At 41.2% G+C, this 21,553-nt stretch overlaps 1 protein-coding gene across 2 annotated transcripts in view; it reads right to left on the reverse strand.

The window, feature by feature from the left end:
- The window catches only part of plch2a (phospholipase C, eta 2a), a 164,424-nt gene that overhangs the window by 132,318 nt on the left and 10,553 nt on the right, over nucleotides 1–21,553 (reverse strand). The window contains exon 1 of one of the 2 annotated variants that reach the window (XM_034875814.1): nucleotides 8,274–8,342. The exons of the other annotated variant lie outside the window; for it this stretch is intronic. Within the exon in view, the coding sequence (XP_034731705.1) occupies nucleotides 8,274–8,292 (19 nt within the window). The 5' untranslated portion in view covers nucleotides 8,293–8,342. Of the gene's footprint in view, nucleotides 1–8,273; nucleotides 8,343–21,553 lie in introns of those variants that run through there. 2 annotated transcript variants of the gene reach the window in all.

Consider the following 21,553-nt stretch of genomic DNA (forward strand, 5'->3'; position numbering starts at 1 on the left):
TTGATGACGTAAACAATAATAAGGATAACTCCAGTGAAATGATGTGGAAGTTAAGAACTAGATTAGGACTGGATTAAACCTGATTCTGGTTTCCAACTTCGACCCAGGTGTGTATGTTAAAACACAGACGGAGACAACTTCTCTCTAGCTAAGTTGCCATCCACTTGTCAATTGAATTACAGTATCTGAAGTTTGGTCAAAAAAAAAAAACTCATGCGAATAAAGCTGGTGAAAGTGTTGATTAATATCAACGTGCAACCCAGCTAACAGGTGAAGAACACACCAAAAACACTAGCTAACTTACTTTAAATGTGAAGAACTATAGACCAGTAACAGGCTTAAGTGAACTGACAACATGAGTTTTACACAATCTCAGCTGGTTATCCTCCGGACAGCTTGTCTCCTTTTCATTTCTCTCACTTTTCTCTCCGTGTAGCGCGCGCACCCGCTCGCAGTGTGTGCCGCGTGTCCGCGCTATTTTCCGACATACATCTTGTACAAAACGAAAGTAACGAGCCAATTTTTAAAATGTAAGGAGTAGAAAGTACCGATATTTGTGTTAAAATGTAAGGAGTAGAAAGTACCGATATTTGTGTTAAAATGTAAGGAGTAGAAAGTACCGATATTTGTGTTAAAATGTAAGGAGTAGAAGTAAAAAGTCGCCACAAAAATAAATAGTAAAGTAAAGTAAAAATATCAGAAAAATCTACTTGAGTACAGTAACGAAGTACTTGTACTTCGTTACTTCCCATCTCTGGTCACAATGTCACTGCAAGTACCTCCGCTGTCATAGCAACCCGTCATGACAATCAACAATAATGGAGGATGACGCACAGATACTTTTGCTCCTGGCATTGCAAATTCCCACCGGAATTCAAAGACGGGCCTTCGTGGACCGCTGTGGACCGAGGACACGTTCAAGAAGAAAGGTGACTATCTCGCATTACATTTTACTTTTATTACATTTTACTTTTATTACTATTATTTACTTTTGCTGGGTTACCAAAACACCGTTAGGGTGAACAGACGTCCCGGTTTGACCGGGCCGGTCCCAGTTTTCCCGACAAAAAGCCGGTCGGGACCCGCTCCCAGCACCGGACGTAACCGGGTCTCATCTCTAGACCAGCGATACGTTGGTGCCGAGTCGGAACCCATGTTCTCGGCCCAGAGCCAGGTTTATTTGTCTGAAAAAGCAAAGAAGCGGTTCGATGTTTGGCACCAACTCCGAACCAGCACCAGAACCGCCTTGGTGGAGAAGATATAAACGGAGGCATGGGCAAGAGCTCAGAACCAAAGAGAGCTAACACAGACGATCCTGTTCGTATACGCCATAACAACACAAATCCTTCTTCTCAAGCTTCATGAAGAGTCTTGTTGGTCTCACCCAGGTTCAGACCGGGTCTCGGATCAGTGGATCCAGGACTCAGTGTGTCTCTTCTTTAGGATGCGGCTGAGGCAGTGTGACACCTTCTGATTGACTTATTGATCTATTAACGCCACGCTGCATGTCTCTGATCAGATTCCCACAGAAGGATTCATGAATATTTTAACATTAACATCAAAGACATCAATCAATATCATATGTATCTAGTGGAATTTGATGTGGCGTTTGGGCATGTTGAATTTAAGACTTAAGTCCAGTCTTTTTAACATTTCACAGCCTGTTTTCATGGGAGTATCAAAGCATTGTGGGAAATGTAAGGGAGTTAGATGAGGCAACATAAAGGGTAACTACTGTTTTCTGGACCCTATATTTGTGTCAAAATGACTGATGGGAACAACTGTCTTTGATATTGGTCCAGCAAGAAGCGAGATCGCTGCAGTCCAGCGTGTATTTACCTTCACAAAAGTGCAGGTTTTGCCACAGACAGACTCAGATTATTATTAAAAGTGTCTGACACCATTAACAGAAAGGCTGATCTCCTTAGAAATCCTTTCCATAAAGAGTAAGATCCTTTTTTTTAAAACAAAAACACATCCGCCAAATTGCGTTCGTTTAACTCCACCAGACTCCATGTAAAAAAAACAGTCATTTTATTGTCGTAAAATACACTTTATTCGAAGTCGACAGATAGAAAATATAACTATGAAAAGCGGTTTTGGTTCGTCATACATGTGAAGATATGTTGGCTCTATACACACTTAAAAGTATTGCTTTTTTTAAATAGAGTCCGGTGAGTTTTGAACTGTTAAAGAGCAAAGTTACATCCTTGACGCTTACTACTGGACCAATTTCAAAAGATTGTTGTTCCCATAAGTCACTTACACACCAAAATATTAGGAAAAGAGGGTCCAGGTTGAGGGAAAAACAATAGTTACCCTTTAAGCCTTGTGTTGTCTTCACTTATTTGGGGTTTTAAAAATAATTCTGAAATAAAATGTTATTTCATAATCTATTAACAAATATTGTCTTTATCTTAATTTCCAACCATAGAGATAACATCTATGTTTAGGGAATGCATCAGTCTCTACTAGCACACTATTAAACATGGAAGTGGGGTTTGTTTTTAATCATAAGTTATAATTCATGTTAAAAATCCACTATGGAAACAACATAAGAGTCATATCCAGAATAATGTTCTGAGTCAGGAATACATGTTTATCACAGGAAATAAGGCAATGCTGTTTATTTTCAGGTAGAAAAATTGTAACTGAAATGGGTCAAATTGACCCAAATACCATACAAAGGTTATTAAAGATAAAGCAAATCAGCTAAACTAACCAGGAACACATCAAATATCAGAGACAGATATGTAACCACACACTCTCATTAACGGGTTAGAAACCTATACAACACAGGTCATGATTCCCACTAGATTCAGCTTTTTAATGCATAACCGCATCCACATGTAAAGCAATGCATGTGCTCACAAATCCATGTTATATGATGTGAATTTTGCAGGAAAACCATTGGTGTAAAAGGAGCAAAACGGAGTTAAAAAATTAAAAAAATCTACCATCCAACAATTGTTTTGTAGAACAAGCAGGAGAAATTTTTGAGGCGTGCAGGATTAAACTCAGCTAGAAGCCATGATGGATCCCTTCGGATTGCATGAAACATTTAAGAAAAAACTATTGACTGCACACAACAAGCAGACACCCGTGGAGGAGCCGATTCTGCTGGTTTCCCACCACACAAAAGCTCCTTTTTTTACCTTTGTTTTTCCACATCCACCATCAGCAATGCTATCACTGTGCAAGGTGTCACGCAGCCTGTTGTACCTGTGTGTGTGTTTGCATTTCATTTCACAAAATCTGCACTAAAGTTAGCTCCGCGGCTCGTTTCCAACACGCAGACGTGTGATATATCACCGCCATGACAACCCAGGCGGCCATTTCCTGACCCCATCAGAGCATCTTCACCCACCGCCATTGTTCCATACGTCCTGACGTTCATTTGGGTTTTCATCCCTCTGTACTATGGCGTCATTCTCCTGTCTTGGCTAAAAATCCATCCAATCATTTTCCTCCATTGATGCATTCATTTGCTCACATTTGCTCATTTCCACTCGTCCATTATTAGAATTTCTCATGAATTTCTCATTGGATCTTTAGAGATTAACCTCTTCCCTCCATTTCTCCCTCACTCTCTTCCTCCCTTCATCTCATCAGAGTTTTTAATCCTGATCTAATATCCAAGCTTGCAAACATTATCGCTCATTCTCCCAAGGCTGTTTTTTATTATTTTTTTAATCTTCCCGTCTGCCTCCGTGCTTTCAAACACAAGTCAAGCAGCCGCGTTCAAAAATCCATCCAAGCCACCTGAAGTGAAATCGTGTCCAGTAATAATTTAACATTTCGAAGGCAGAGCGCTGCGTGATGTTTCCCTAATTCATGTTCTTGTATTTGGGTAATTGGAGCATTTGTCCCTGAAAAAACACATTTTGGGTAACAGCAAAAAATTGAATTTGAACAACAAATGTTTTTCTTCACTTCATGCAAACAAACGGGTAAACATCTGACATTTGGACGCATAATTTAACACTGACTCAAACATTAGGTGTAGTTTCCTATAAATGAGGTTTATTGACTATAGATTCCAAAAATAACTAACTAAAGTTAATAAGTTAGTTACGTAGTGTTGAAAAACGTCAAAAAAGTGACAAACATTGAAAAAATATGTCAAAAGCGTTGAAAAAAAGAGACAAAAACATCAAAAAAAGGTAAATTATTACAGCACTTCTGTAAAAATCACCCTTGTGGACAATTTAGGAAATCTGGTAAATTAGAAATTATCCCCTCATTCTGTGTCATTAACCAACTTATTCCAACTTATTACCCCTGGTGTTACAATTATTTCTGGAATTCATGGTCAATAAACCTACTTTCTGAGTAAAAAAAAAGCCCAAATGATGAATTATTTTGACTTACAATTAAAATCAGAGGATGTGGAGTGGATCACAGCCCGGTATATGTCGACGTAAAGTCAGAAATCTGTTTTAAAAAACTATTTTAATGTCTTTTCAAATGCTATTAAGTTGAATTAAACGCCCACAATTCAATGAGCGTAATGACCCAATCCTTCATTTTTATTGCAAAAAGCATTGTATGGAACCACCCATGTTATTTTGGGTTTTCAGTAACCTATATTTCTGATTCAGACACTTTTAAAAACGGGTCAAATCTGACCCGAGGACTACAGGAGGGTTCAACCTGCAAACCTCTGCTTCTAATTGCTTTACATAATTGGACTTTATTTTGAATCCTTATAATCCTAAAGTGATTTATCCAATCATTATTTCCAATTAAGAAGGTTTTAGTGTGTTTTCTGTTTTTCTCATGATGGTGTTCTTGTCTGTGTTGCTTTGTCTTTGTAATTGTTTTATAAAAGATTATTTTTGGGGCATTTAGACCTTCGTTAGACAGGAAATCTGAAGATAGGAAAGGGGGAGAGAGACGGGGAATGACACTGGGCTGGAATCGAACCCCCCGATGCTGCGGCAAGGACCGAGCCCCTGTACATGGTTCGTGAGCTCCCCAGGCGCCCCTTGTCTCTGTAATTTGACCCGATGACATTGTAAATGATCTCAAGTATACATAAAAGGTTGAATTCATCAATTAATCTACCAGTCAGTGCTCATCATCCATGACCAAACATCAAAGAAGAACTCAAACTTCATGAAGAAAGCGGTTGTGATGAAACAGATTCTTCTATTTTCACCAGTATGATTAGACCTTTGAAAAAGGATTGTTAAGAAACCCCCAAAAAACACATTTCTGTCTCCAAAATGGTTGACTTTAGGCATGAGAGATCAAATAACGGCTATCCAGAGAGGATTAAATGCAACATTATGAGTCATCTGTCTGTCAAAAGGATGGATAGATGTATAGATGGATAGATGGATGGAAAGATAGATGGATGGATTGTTGGATGGATAGATGGATAGATGGATGGATGGATAGATGGATGGATGGATTGTTGGATGGATAGATGGATAGATGGATGGATGGATGGAAAGATAGATGGATGGATTGTTGGATGGATAGATGGATAGATGGATAGATGGATAGATGGATAGATGGATGTCAATGGATGGCTCTGTAGTGATTAGGAAATCATCATCATCATCTGTTAATGCCAAGTTTTATCACGGCAGTGTCTTTTATTCTTCCTTGTGTTTCTCTTAAACTCTTGTCCCCTGTGATCCCCTACATACATGCATTTGCGTGTGTGTGTGTGTGTGTGTGTGTGTGTGTGTGTGTGTGTGTGTGTGTGTGTGTGTGTGTGTGTGTGTGTGTCATGCTACAAGCCGCACACCTGTAATCCATCTACTCTGCAGTAAATCGCCTATAGACTCATCTCCACCGCCACCCATCATCATCTCCACCTAATGAGAATGTGACGCGGATACACTGCCTTGCTAAAGTGTTAACCCCCCCCACACACACACACACACACACACACACAAACACACACACACACACACACACACTAAATCAGTAATTTCATTAGCCAATAATCTCTGAGCTAGCTACTGAACCTTACCTGACACTAGTGACACTATGATGGAACTAGACATTGCTAACAACCCATTTAAACCCAATGTTCTAACATTCAGCCATTTTAGTTGCACACGTTTCAATTTGGGTTCTAACCTGCGCCTTAAATTACCGACTTCTTCTCTGGGAACAACCAACGTCAAACTTTAAAACAGTCTCCTGCTCTCCCTCTGACCGGTCAGACAGGCGGAAGTCTGGCAAAACCTCCTCTGATTGGCCAGGATGATATTAAACCTGTTTCAAGCCTTTTTAACCTGTAATTGTTCGTCTGCGGTCACTAACAGACAAGTTAGTAAACTCTCGCTCGAAGCACAAAAATGGATTTTTAAAAATAAAAAGGTTTTTAGGCTAAGGCCACCCTAAGAAATTGTGTAAAAATGCCCATGTGCTACACCATAGATAGATTCTGGCGCTAAATTCTGGACACGATGGCGATGATGGCGCCGCTGCAAAAGAACATTTTTGGTGGAACACGTTCACGTGCACGTTCAAAGGTAGTTTCAGTTGTGCAACAGAAAAGTCAGATTGGACAGATAGTCTAGCTAGCTGTCTGGATTTACCCTGCAGAGACCTGAGGACCAGGTAACCATAGTCCTCAGAAATCCACCAGAGGTTGGAACGCAATCACAGAGACAGAGGAAGGGGTCCGAAATCTGGAAAAAACACCTAAACACCTAAATAATCCTAAAAAGTCCATGTAATTTACACATATCCATCCTCTGCATTGCGCGAACGCAGCATTAGACGCAGCCGGATTACTGTGAGCCGTGATGTTAACGTGATGATCTTAATCAGTTATTATAATATATAATATTCACCATGGCCACCGTTTTAGTTCAGCGTCTTAGCATGCCAACACTTAAAGGTGCTGTGGGTAGGATTGTCAAGATCCAGGACTTGGACTTTTCAGTCCCTCCCCCCTTTCTGGTGAAGCCCAAAATGTTCTCCCAAGCCCCTCCCCCCACAAGGGAGAATGAATGTGTAAGTGGAGCCAGAGGAGCCGGATTTTTTGTTTTTAAGACCTGCTTCGTGTAGTTCTAGTGGAACATCGGGTCACTTTCAGCAAATATGACAGAAAGTTAGTTTTCTAAGTCTCACCTACTGAACCTTTAATCAAAGCTGGTAAAGAATTAAATAAATGAAATGATAATTCAGTTTAAATCTGGGCCTGTCTGTATCTGAAAGAGCAGTAGTTACAGACGTGATTACATTCAAAATACAACGTCAGAGAATCAGTAGAAGTTATAGAGTTAACTCATTTTTTCCAGATACTTTGGGGAACATAAATATCTGTATAAAACTTAACGGCAATCCATGAAATTGTTGGCATATTTCGAGGGCTGGGTACCAAACCCTGAAACACCGTGCCCCGAATTGCTTCCCTAAATATCTGACCTACATGTACAGAGCCTTCTGCTCTTCTTGCAGCATCAGTCACTTACAATTTATTGTCCTGCTCTTCATTTTATTAAAAAATTATGATGTCAAATTGTTAAATAAAATGACTTTAACTGCTCAAACGTGACTCGTTTCTCTGATCCGAATGTAGCATTCAGTGAGAGAAAACACCGCAACCTTCACTGCAACCACCTAAAAAAACCTTTTCACACCCAGAAATGACAAGCAGAGTGAAAGCCTCCACCTTTACCTTCTGCTGGGAGAAGCAGGAGACCATGCGTGGAGAAAAAAAAAGAAATCGGGACAGAAATGAAGCCGACTGATTCAACAAGTGATCTAAAATTGGTTTAATTAATTAATTTAAAAAGAGATAACTAACAATGGTGAGGCTTGTTCATTTCAATATCTTCATTTTTGCCCATTTTCCGTGCAAAAGGCCTTTTCTCATATTTAAATGGGCTGATTATCAAGGTGGACGCAAGAATTTAGACATTGAGACACTGGAAATTTCAACCGATTGTATTAAAGTGAATGTGAATTCATGAGAAGAAGAGGAAGAAGAAATAAATATGAACATGCACCCGACCAAAACGCGTCGTCAGAACCATCTCAAGTCCAAAACTTCCACTACACAGCAATAATAATTACAATAATCATAATAAAACATCCTATACCACATCAAAAGGTGGAGCACACTCAAAGTCCAACTTTTAACCAAATCACACAGCAATAAAAACAAGATAAAAAAAGCTTTAAATTCAACCAATTCAAATAAAATAAAATAAGGATATTTCACAGTTCTACAGGGAATTTAGAAATAAAAAAACATGCCGGCAGCAAACAAAAGCCAGTGGTAGTAAAAGAGGGTTACGTACTGAATCTCTGAGGCTCCATCTCTACGCTGCTCGCTGCTGCTGAGTCGCTAACGCAACTGACACCGAAGAGAAAGAAAGGGAGAGAGAGAGAGAGAGAGAGAGAGAGAGAGAGAGAGAGAGAGAGAGAGAGAGAGAGAGAGAGTAATACTGCACGCTCTCCCCCCGTGCCTCTCTCTCTCTCCTTCTCCTCGGCCTGTGTGGATGCCTCTGCCGTGATGCTGCTAACCTAATTTACCTCTTTTTCTCCTCTCTCTCTCTCTCTCTCTCTCTCTCTTCTCTCTCTCTCTCTCTCTCTCTCTCTCTCTCTAGCAGCCTTGGTTGCCATGCACACCAGCTGTGTGTACTATCTACTACATGTCCTTGCAATTATGAGGTTTGAGGTGCAACACCCAAGGCGCTTTGGGCCAAGCCGAAAGAATTTAAAATCAACGTCGGCTTCAAGACTAAACTGAACAACTTCTCTTAGATGTTTTAGCAAGTTTTGTATTCAAGCTTATTATTAATTCATCATCTAATCTGGGCATTCCAACGTTTTAGACACAGATATGGGAATAAGGATGGGCCGAAATGATGTGAAATTGCATGTTATTTTGTCGAAATATGGATCACATATAGCTACTTCTAGTGCTATATCATTACATATTACTATATGTGCCAATAGTTTAGTAGAACAGTGAAATACACCAACGTTATCTGATAAACTGGTCCGTATGATGTAGTGCAAAGATGTATGCACACAGATATGTAAGATATCTCACTAACCTATAGGCGGCCCCCAGCTGGTCACGTGACACCGGCTACAGAGCTCCATGATGCCGAGTGGTAGTCGCTGGTTGTTTTTAGTTGCTACAGAGCTCCATGATGCCGAGTGGTGGTCGTGGTTGTTTTTAGCTACAGGAGCTCCATGATGCCGAGTAGTAGTCGCTGGTTGTTTTTAGCTACAGAGCTCCATGATGCCGAGTGGTAGTCGCTGGTTGTTTTTAGCTACAGAGCTCCATGATGCAGAGTGGTAGTCGCTGGTTGTTTTTAGCTACAGAGCTCCATGATGCAGAGTGGTAGTCGCTGGTGGTTTTTAGCTACAGAGCTCCATGATGCAGACTGGTAGTCGCTGGTTGTTTTTAGCTACAGAGCTCTATGATGCCGAGTGGTAGTCGCTGGTTATTTTTAGCTACAGAGCTCCATGATGCCTAGGGGTAGTTGCTGGTTGTTCTTAGTTGCTACAGGCTCCGTCACAGCTCATCAAATCATTCCTACCACTGGCAATAAAACCTTTTAACACGTCATCAGTGTGAGCTGATAAGACTCTGAGACACCACAATACTGCACTAAGTGCAACCTGCACAACTGGTTTATTTACATGTTCCCATTTGATTTTAGTAAATTATGATTTAAGTAAAACATGATGTAAAATATAAACCACAAAGCAGAATAGGGCTACATGTAATCTCCATCTATGGTTTAAATAATGAACTGAGAGATCAGATCATCATAAAAACTCCTCATCATTCAAAGATTGGTGGAGCCTTCAGCTGGCGGGCAGAATCAATCCTCACTGGACATCTTTCCGATATAAATCATAGCGTAAGCTGCGCTCACAGGCTTTATGAAACTGACAATATCCTGTTTGCGACAGCAGATGCGTCACATGACTTCCAAACTGTTTTTGTACTACGGCTAAAGACGGATGGAAGGATGAGAAAACACTGAGTGATGACGATGCGTTTGCTTTCCACAAGATGCTGCAACAATTATAAGGCAATTATGGAAATGACGCACTGTTTCAAACTTACTTGCAAATAAAACACCAACACCATACAATAACACAGTCATGGGGTTTAGTCACACTGTTACACCTGAGCCTGTGCATGTGTGTGTGAGATGGAGATCAAACTGATGGCAAAGAGCAAGAAGAGGAAGAGATATTCAAAAGACAAATAGCACAAAGCCCGGTTGCATCCACTACTAGAGGTTGCAAAGTTCCGCAGGTTTAATCCTGTATGGACTGAGCTTACATTTTTTCATAATGACGATGATTTTACAGTTGTGAATTGTGAATTAACGGAGCCAATACAGGGATTTCGCGGGGTTAAGAAAAGTCTTAGGGTGCTCATATCATGCTTTTTGGCTTTTTCCCCTTTCCTTTATTGTGTTATGTATCCTTTTGTGCATGTTATAGGTTTACAATACTGTCACAATCTGGCCCTCAGGTAGCGAGGATCTATGTTTTGTGGCCCTCTATAATCAATGTTGCCCATCCTTGGTCTACAGGGTGACTAAACAGAGAATAAGGGACCATTGTTGCCAAATTCTAAGCAAATTTAAACTTTTGTTAATTCTATCTTCCTGCATTTTGTTAACTTGGTCTTCAAATCCCTAAATAACGCTGCTCCCTCCCCCTTTGTAAAACAACAACAAGACAAGAGAGTGGTACCACATCATCACCCGAGCATCATTAAAAGACAAAGAGATCTTAGTCTCCCTTTCCGTAGAACATCATTTGCCCAATCAACCTTTTCAGTAAAAGGAGCAAAATGCTGGAACTCTCTGCCAGACCACTGGACATGGATCCCAACATTAGCCCCCTTCAAAAGAATAGAAAATAACCAAATTGTGGTTAATTCGGGAACAACATTGCGCTCATATTTAGTTTGTACACTTTGTTCTCTCTGTATACTTTCTTCCCGGTTTCCATTTTATTTCATCTCCATGTTATTTTTAATAATGTTAATCTGTATTTTTAACCAAAATTCCTACTAGGGATAAACTAAAAATACTGAAATATGCATCTTATCTATGTTTTCTTTGTATCTGTCCCTATAAATAAGCTTTAATAATAGACACCAGTCCTATAATGCAACAACAGAAATCTGAGAATTTTTTCACATGTTTCCTGGCGTGTTTTTAATATTGTGACATGGGTCTTACATTTCGTGCATAATGGTCTTTAAGAGTTATTAAAAAGTCGGACATTTTAGTTGGTGAAACCTGCAGAAACCCTGCAGTCTATCGTCCCTCCACCAATGATGGGAACGCATGGTCAGACGCTCTGGCCCGCTGGTAACGTGATCTCTTTGGTTGCCACCGGTTAACTCGGGGCTGTTGAGCGAGAGCGCTGCTTTTCCGTGAGACATTGCGACACATCTCATACGTTTTACTCGGCACTGATATGAGCGCTTCACTCTCGTCCCATGTGCAATAACTCTGCTAAATTTGCACATGTAAGGTAGAATTGTTTTCAGATATTGTATTGTGTGTATTACATACAGGAACCTTTATGAACTCATATCTTTGTATTGTTGTCTTTTCTATTCGTATGTTGGTTGTATGTGTTTCTTTTTATCTTTCACGCCCAACTGCATATCAAGTTTCCCAAATAAAGTGAGTAAACTGAACTTGTCTCCAGCTGGTAAGAGGAACGTTACAGTGAGCATGTGTTACTGGGAATAAATATATCACCCAATCCAAAATTAGACAGACCACTTGACATAGGTTTATTTTTGGCCCTGGAAAATGCGTCCAAAACAAGTTCAAGTGGCTTATTTACAGTAGATATATTACTTCTGTTGAAAGTCACAACAGTTTTGTGGTGTATTTGACCTTCTGCATGACTCTTCTGCAAATAAAAATTACTGCATGAAAGCTGCAATGATGCTTGTGTAAACATGTTTCATGTGCGTAGGATATAAAATTGCCACTCCATTAAATTGCCACAATATAAAGTGTTGGAAAGAATGAACAACAACCTGACAGAGGTGCTCTTCTCAGAGCCAAGCTAGCACTGTGAGAGTCCACTCATGTCAGCCACTGTGTGCAGCATTGCATCACTTAACGCTAGGTCGCCCCATGCAGACACAACAAAGGAGAAGTTAAAGGTACAAATACCAGCAGGGAGTGAGGTAAACTTGCAGCTTCTCCGGAGCTTTGACACAAGTTGGTACTGGGAAATAGGTGAGAGGTGTACCTAGAATCAGAAAAGGATTTATTGACAAGTAAGTAACACTATCAAAGAACTGGCCATGATGGACGGTGCATGTGTTAATGTTTTAAACATATTAAAAGGAAGTAAAAGATAAATACAGATACACATAGCTACTAAAGAACAGCTAAGTTAAGTGCAGGGTGTCTAGCATCGCCAACTCTATCTCCACAGCGCTATGGAGTAAGGTCTGGTTACACCACAGATGCATTCTGGGATAGGAGAAAAAAACGGGTTGTTTGCATTCTGTCACTCCCTGATGTAAGTGCATGCGTCACTTTTGCGACGAGTGAGGCTGTAAGTTGCGCATGCGTCAGTTTTGAGACTTGTAGCATATAATGCTATGATGCTAACAAGGGACTTCTTTAATGGCAATACAGTAAAAATTGACCTACTTAACAAAGTTAGTTCACTGCTGGCTACAAGTTAGCATCAAACACAACAAAGGCTGTCATTTGGATAGCATTTTTTAGCTAACGTTAGCAATTAATCAATCATAGATAGCTAAAACGTTTTTGACATGAATGTTAGCTTAGTTACAAGCGAGCAAACAAACACACGAAAGGCTGTCAGTTGAATGGCGTTTTGAGCAAACGTTAGCAATCAATCATAGATAGCTAAAATGTTTTTGACATGACTGTTAGCTTAGCTACAAGCTAGTAATCAAACACAACAAAGGCAACAAGTCAAAGACAACAAAGGAAGTTGGTTCACTGCTGTCAACAAGTTAGCATCCATGACAACAAAGGTTGTCAGTTGAATAGCATTTTGAGCTAACGTTAGCAATCAAACATTGCTAACGACGTGATGTGGCTCGACTCAATCATCTTGGGAAGAAACTTGTGTTGGTGGAACATTTACAGTTACCCTGCGGTAGCCGCTTAATCCAGAACGCAAACTAAATCTGACACAACTCCCATTTGGGTTCCTCTGTCAGGCCGCATCCAATCACAACACTGCTCAAGGTTGTAACACACAACAGTACAACAGTTGTTGCTTACCTTTTGTACTGAAGACTCTCCAGTCTGTCGCTGCACTAACAGTCTTCCCGCTGCAAGATATGTCCATCACGTCCCATTTGAGAGACACTTCACTCATTTTTCAAATCAAAGTGTGTGTCCAGGTGTTGGAGAGCAGCCTACTACTGCATGTGTGACTGAGAATACAAGTTTTAAAAGGGAAGGGAAGAAATCTGACCTCTGTAGACCGCTGCTCCATGGTAACTTAGCTGCTACTAGTGCAGCAGAATAATGCCATATTTAAAAAAAAAAATTCAAATTGGTATACAACCATGAAATTTGGAACAGATATTCTCTAAGGGTCACTTTTTGGGATAAAGGCATTGGCCACCCAAAAGTTCAACATGGCCTCCATTTATTTCAAGATGGCCGCTATTTCTGTCAAATGCTCATTATGTCAATGGTTCAAACAGTGATGTAGACATAACATTTTCTGAAAATACTCACAAAAACTGTCCCTGACACACACTGTGTCATCTTCAACGTCAAATAAATGAATGTCAGCCTCTTTTCAACTAAGTCTCTCCTGATTTGAACTGTGAATACGCTTGGTAGGTCCAACGAAATGATAATCAATCACCTTCAGCACAACCAACACGAGGCCAACTTCAACTGGTTTTTAACCTTTTTTCGGCATCATCCCTGTTGTGCGAATGCAGAGAACCAGTTTTGATCATAGAAGTATTTCTGTATATAGGGCAGCATCTCCTATGAGAGCGTTTTGTTGCATTGTGTGTTCTTATTCATCATCATCTCTCAGAGAAATTCACATAGGGTGGTAGTAAGATGAATGTTTTTTCTTAATGATTTAAGTATTTGATGTTTTGTTCTAAGCCGCACTTGATGCATCCCCTTAAATTGGCTTAGATGCAGTTTATTGGCCTGGGGGGGCGCATAGATTGGTTCTTAGTTAGCTCCAGCTCAGATTGAGAAGCCAGATGTACCCTGAGTGAGCAGAAGAACAGCATTAAAGTATTTATTTATTCATTTGAGTAGCGTGGAGGCTCCTCTGGCACGAGCCCAGACACACTCACTCCTTTTGAGGCTGCGATCTCATTTTGAGCTCCACTAATCAGGTGCTATCAAGTTTTACTTCAATTTCCTCCATTTTTATTCATCTTCGCTCGTGTTTGCGCTCTCTCGTTTCCGCACAATTGTAATTTCTCAGATTTGCTCCGCTTGCGTCGCTCCAGTAGATGAGATCCGATCTGTGGAGTTGCTTTCAATTCTAAAAAAAGTGGAAGGAAACTGAGGCACGTTTTAAAAGCCTTTCATTTATTCCTGGCTATTAAGTGATTAAAACACGCCTTTGTGTAGACAGCTTATCCACGGCGCCGTAAGATGACGTAGTATGAAGAGTTTGGGCGGTGCATGGGTCAACCAGCCCGGGACTTCTCACCCAGGGGAACCATTGATGTCTATGTGTCAATTAAACGCAGATTTTTTACCCCAACCCTAAACACAGAAGTCATACGCCATCTTGAATACCTATCAGACACACGACAATCACATCCAAGGCGGTTCTTTTGAATATGGCTCCCTCCTCACGGATCCCTGCTACATTGACGATGCTTCACTTAGCGCTTTTCCTCCACCTTCCTAGTTCTGAGTCCTATCATTACTCAAAGTTTAAAATGACTTTCAATGTCTTTTAGCTCTCTCTTCTTCTTTCTTTCTTTACCCAGCGGGGTTTCTGCATGGTGCTCCCTGTTTCAGCTTAGCATGCAGCTCGGCTGGTCCAGAGAGCATTATCAAGAGTGGAGCCCTCAGCGTGAATCAAAACTGTATTTCCACTTGTTGTAACATTCACCGAAATGTATGTTTATATGTAGCATATTCACACATTCAAACACCTTACACTCCTCATCTTCTACTGTGTTTCTACAATGCCTACATTTGATAGTAACCCAGGACGTCAGCCGTCTGTTGATCTGCATGAGCTGCAACTGATAACACATAAAGGGAATGATTTAGTACAACACTACAACAACACATGCATAAAGCATGAGCTTATCTGGCAGAGCAGATGTAGCCTGATGTGTTTCACATAAAGGATTGTGTGCAGTCTGTGTTTCAGAGGTCTTTGCAAGTAAAACTGATCCTTCGTCTTTAGGACATGAACTAACAGTACGCAATATTTTTCTCAATCTTCAAATGTGTTATCAAGCAGTTCTTTGTCAACTGTATTCTTGCCAAAGAGTTCTGATCCAACTGGGAGGGGGGGGGGGGGGGGGGGCTGCATTGAAGACTTCACATGTTGGAAAAGAGACATAAAGCCCTATCTTGCACCCCGTGCAGGGTAGCATTGCACAGCACCGTGCAAAGGCGGACGCAAGTGTCTAGTTTAAGACACAATTGTCAATTTATTTATTTTTTCAATACGCTGTGTCATCTCTTTGAGCAGCCATCTTAGAAACAGCTGTCATTGGCTATCAACACATCAATAATGGCAGTTGTAGCCTATTACATTAGCTTTCCAACGGGTTTTAGGAACATCTAATGGGAGCTATTCTAAAGAAATGGGCAACAGAGCTAAGTCCCGCCTCCCAGAACCAGCAGGCACATGCATGTGATATATCAGAAACAATACGTCGAACAGTGTTTGAATGAATGTTAAAAGATTTTCTAAGTCATTTTAAGTCTTTAGTAAAGTAAATCATGTGACCTTTCCATAACGGTTGCAGTTTTAAACACGTTGTTAAAGTTCTGAAACAGAACAAGCTTAGTGTAGGCAACAAAAATACATAGATAGGGTTAGTAAGTATATTTGATTATAATGAGTCGAGAAAAACTACATAAATGAGGACATAACTTTTTAAAGTTACCATCATTATGTGGAGCCATTAGAGGTCGCAACCAAAATACGAATCGTCATAATGTTATGTCCTTTTTTCTATTGGCTGTCGGGCTGGGGTGGGTGTGGCTTGCCTTCGTCATGCAGAAGCAGGAATGAAGCAGACTTGATTTTGCACTGGAGCAGCTCATTGAGAGTCTGCTAAAGAAGACTGGGTTCTCCGACTTGTTAAATCACCTGCCAGTCCTCTCAGAAGTGGCCTAATTTGTATGTTAAATATGCAAAATGACTGCGGCAATGTTGTAGTGATATAATGAGATATGTAGTGCATATTAATACACACACAGTGTTGGGAACCTATCCGAAACTCGCAGTCCCAGTCAGTAAGTTTGGGCTCATGAAGGCGATGGTGCAGCTGAGGACAAACCTCTTGTCTCTGCTCCAGTTAAAGATGCTCCACATCCCCTCCAGCCCTGCAGAGAACACAGACATCTCCCCCCTTTGTCTCCGACTGTCTGACTGTTCCTGTTCTTACTCTCTTGTTCCTATTATATATTTCATGTCTGACTTTGCTCTCCTCCCTTTCCCATGAGTCTCTCTTGTTTGTGGGCCCTGTTCCTTTTCTCTTGGGGGTCATTATTTCTCTTTCCCTTTGGATAACACTCTTCATTTTTAGGTGTTTTAACACCAGCTTCCGTCCTGAAGCTCTTGCATACATTTACTAATTGGCCCAGAACAAGGTGTCAAAAATGTACAAGAAGACTACTAAGACCACACACACATTATCACTCCCATCTCGTAAAATACCGACGCTTGGTCGGGAATCGGAGTTCCTTTTGACGCTGTTAGGTTAAGAAAAAGGTTGTGGTTGGGCTTACGTTTTCATGACACAAGGGGATAACCGGACGGTTAAAGAAGAAAGAGACTTTAGGAAAGGTGCCATGCGGGAGACGAACCCCGGTCTCCTGGGTGAAAGTCTTGCGTTTGAATCATCCACCACCCCAACCAGCCTTACATACTACCCGCTAAACCCTGTGTAGGTGTTGCTCTCCCATCCATCCATCCATCTTCATCCTCTTATCCGGTATCTGGTCTCGGGGGCAGCAGCTCCAGCAGGGGACCCCAAACTTTCCTTTCCCGAGCCACATGAACCAGCTCCGACTGGGGGATCCCGAGGCGTTCCCAGGCCAGGTTGGAGATATAATCTTCACCTAGTCCTGGGTCTTCCCCGAGGCCTCCTCCCAGCTGGACGTGCCTGGACCACCTCCCTAGGCAGGCGCCCAGGCCCATTGGCTCTCCCCAATACATTATACAAAAACACTTAAGGGTACCTACTTCATCCCTCTAGACACTGACCGCCACTGTCCAAACGTCTGAATTTTGGGAGTTTGGAGCTAGAACGAGTTGCAGCAGACTAAAGTCGGGCAAAACCAATAACGTGGTTCCAAATAATTTAAATGTACTGTATGTTGGCTTGATCCCAACAAAGTCGCCCAAACCACACGACGTAGAGAACGTAATGGTTGCTGTTCAAAACTTGTTAAAGCAAGAGAATTTTCTTCATTTTTTATGAATGAACGTCTGTTTACATTGTCCAGTGGCTTTCTTGAGCAGAAAATCGAGGACAGATAATTACCTTTTCTGAAAAATCCATCATGTTTTTGTTAATCCTCCGTGTCCTCCTTGGTTACTAGCAACAGCGTGGGGGGCGAAAGCACGATCACGGAAGACTTGCGTCATGCAGATGGAGAGTTTTGTTGCTTTTGTTGCTTTTGTTCTTTGAAAAATGACTGAGTTAACTTTAGAAAAAAGATCATGGTTTGGGTTTTAAATCACACTTTGCTTCACTTCGGGTTAACGGATGTAAAGATGAGTCGTAATTGCTGCCTGAACAAAAGACCTATGGGAGCGTTTTTTGGTTGTTGTTTTTTTTTGGGGGGGGGGGGGGGGAACAGTCTCCCTGATTCATTTATTCATGGAGGGCTCGCTGAGGTTGCTAGGGGACAAGTCCACCCACAAGGCCTAGGCTTTTTCTCAGTCAGGATTTATGTCTTTGACATTTTGTAACAAGGGTGTGTGTGTGTGTGTGTGTGTGTGTGTGTGTGTGTGTGTGTGTGTGTGTGTGTGTGTGTGTGTGTAGACAATCCACTTGCCTCCCTTTTCCATCACCAGTGACATTAACACTATGCTGAACTGACACCGGGTCTTCGCCGATGGAGGATTTTGAAGGCAAATATGGCTTTTATGGAAGGCTTTTAATGTCCTGCAGCGCTGCACCACTACACCACTTTTAATTGTATCTGCATGTTTGGTATGTGTTATGTATTGTTTTATGGCTTTGTTGTAAAGCACTTTGGGTACCTTTCGGCTACTGTAAAGGGCTATACATATAAACTTGATTTGAATATGACTGCAGTGAAACGCTGGCGGACCTGGTACTCTGCACGCACTACTCTAGAGAGAGGAGTCACGGTCAAACGTTCCTCGGAAAAAAGCACCAAATTAAATGTTAAATTGGGATTCGGAAGGACAGGTTCATAGTCGATAAAGGACAACACGAGTGGTAATGTCCTCCAATGAGTCAGCGCTATGCTTTCATCCAGTTTTGGGACTCAAAAAAAAAACACAGATTTTTCTTTTTTCAGTTACAATTTTGACATTTCTTTTCACATTGTTATTCAAAACCAAAGCAGCCGAGGCCAAGATACCCTGACTTGTGTGAAGCTGTATGATTCTACCATTATTTACTTTTAGCAAACTATTCTGTTAGCAACACAATTGTTGCGTCCTTAATTTAGCTTTTTATTTCTACCATTTATTTGTCACTTTTAAATGCTTGTGTGTTTACTAGTTCTCTAATGTGAAAATATTCGTCTGCATCAGCAGCCTAACATGTCTCTTGTACATTCTTCTTTTAAAAACGTATCCCTTTTCTCTCTTTCTTCATTTTCTCTCCTCATTGAACTGTTACTTTCTTCTGTACCTTTTTCATAGACTACAGTGTGTTTTGCAGTATTTTTATTTCCAATGTTCTACCTTTCGTTCGTTCGAATGTAATGTCATTCTTTTGTCGTATACATTACATTTCATTACATTTCATGTCATTTAGCGGACGCTTTTATCCAAAGTGACCTACAACTGCTCTATATGTGAGAGGCTGCACGCCTTTGAACCAACTAGTGGTCAAGTGGCTTGCTCAAGGACACTTTGGCTGGTGTATTACAGTGGGAATTGAACCTTTATCTCCTACGCTAAAGGCATGTATCATATCCACAGCGCCAACATCACCCGATGGAAATACCGATAGATGTCGTGTAGACCTCATGCCGAGCCAAAGCATCACATTTGCAAAGGATGGTTGGTATTTTTATAGACTTTTTTAATATTTTATTTCCTATATGTTACCTTTCGTTGAACTATATTAGGGAACCCAACATGTCAAACCCTTTGAGGGGTTTCTGGGTTTCCTGGGCATGTGTTTTTTACTTCTTTTGTATGCAACACTGTTCAAATCAAATCCAAAACTCAAATCACATAACACCTGCAAAGTTAATTTAATATTCTTCCAATCAAATCACGTTTTTTTTTGTTTTTCAAATTAGTTGAGCGACTCTACTATCTTCCCGTGTAACCCTTGGCAACAGCAGAAGTACCCCCGGGGGGGTTTGGCAATCACCGATGGATCCAATCCGTGTAGTTCCCCTTAAAATGTAATAAATTAAAGCTTTAATTGCTGTAAATCCACTAACCTCTTGTAATTACCGCTCCACACATTCCAGCAGTGATACACACATCCGCACATAATAACGCGACCACGCATCAACATGCTGAAACAGGCTGAATTTACCTGGAGCGCTACAGTACATGTGGGGCCAAAACCCATTTCTTTGAACCCCCCCAGGCCTGACCAGACAGGGGTAGGCAGCGTTCAGGTCTATGACAACCTATGTCAGCATATAAAAGAGAATTGAAGAGTAAAATCAGTGGGATTCTCCCGTTCTGGGTCGGGAAGGATTGCAAGTGGATTGCGTGGGCGGCTGTGGATCAGTGGCAGAGCGGTTGCATGCCAATTGGAAGGTTGGTGGTTCAATCCCTGGCCCTGTAGTCCCATGTCTGTAGTCCGAGTGTCCTTGGACAAGACACTGAACCCCGAGTTGCCCCCGATGCTGCGTCATCGGCGTGTGAATGTGTGTGAGTGGTGAATGTTTCCTGTATGATGTAAAAGTGCTTTGAGTAGTCGTTAAGATTAGAAAAGCAATTTATAAATACAGCACATTAACGTGTATAGAGCGACGGCTTATACATTGTCCCACACTCGAAAATCTCGTATTTTATCTGTTTTTATAGTTTTTTTCTATTGAGATGTTTAATGTTTTATGTAAAGCACTTTGAAAATGCCCTTTTGCTGAAAGGTGCTAATAAAGCTGCCTTGCCTTAAAGCACCATCACCCTCGCCCTCATTCAACGGGCTCTTTAATATTGCATGATATCGTCTTTATAATGCCTCCCTATCGCCTCAGTGTCTGTGCACACCTCAGCACCCCCCCCCCCCCCCCCCCCCCCCCCCCCCCCAAATTACACACATCGGGATATTTTGCCATTACAGCGTGCTGTATAATTCATTAGCCTTTTGTAGTGTGTGGCGGCGGGTGAATGGCAACCAGCAAGCCAGAGGTGATGTGTGCGCTAATTGCTTTGGATAGATAATAAGAGTCAATGGAAGGAGAGCCATCCTTTCGGTATGGGGGTGTATTTAGGTACACACACAAACACACACACACACACACACACACACACAAGCACGCACGCGGGAATAATTTGCCGTAGCCATGTGAGCTGACTACGAATCCATTTCAAATATTTATGCAGAAAGAGCAGATATTAACACAAACGGCTGCTCTGTGAAAAAGGCACAAATACCAACTCACTTGTCAGTTGGTGTCATTCATCCACCAGAACCAGGAAGTGTCTTCCTGAGACCATTAGGCAGAGTCACCGTTGCCGCATCCAGAGCTCAGCGCCGCCCAAGATGATTTTGATTGGTGTTAAAAAGGTCCCATGGCCTAAAAATGTAACTTTATCAGGGGTCCACTGAGGTCTATATAAAAGAGACTTCAGATACAGTATTAGGGACCACTAAGGTCTATATAAAAGAGACTTCAGATACAGTATTAGGGACCACTAAGGTCTATATAAAGAGACTTCAGATACAGTATTAGGGAGCACTAAGGTCTATATAAAAGAGACTTCAGATACAGTATTAGGGGACCACTAAGGTCTATATAAAAAGAGACTACAGACACAGTATTAGGGACCACTAAGTCCACTAAGCATCCAAAGAGCACCATGTCATGGGACCTTAAAAGAAATGCAAACATCCCAGAAGGATTTCTTCTCCTATCCCAGAATGCATTTTGGGTGTAGCCAGACCTTACTCCACAATACTGTGGATTTTGGTCTGGCTATGCAAGACTAGATACAAAAAGAACAC

Source organism: Etheostoma cragini, chromosome 7 (genome assembly GCF_013103735.1).
Source record: "Etheostoma cragini isolate CJK2018 chromosome 7, CSU_Ecrag_1.0, whole genome shotgun sequence".
NCBI classification, from domain to species: Eukaryota; Metazoa; Chordata; class Actinopteri; order Perciformes; family Percidae; genus Etheostoma; species Etheostoma cragini.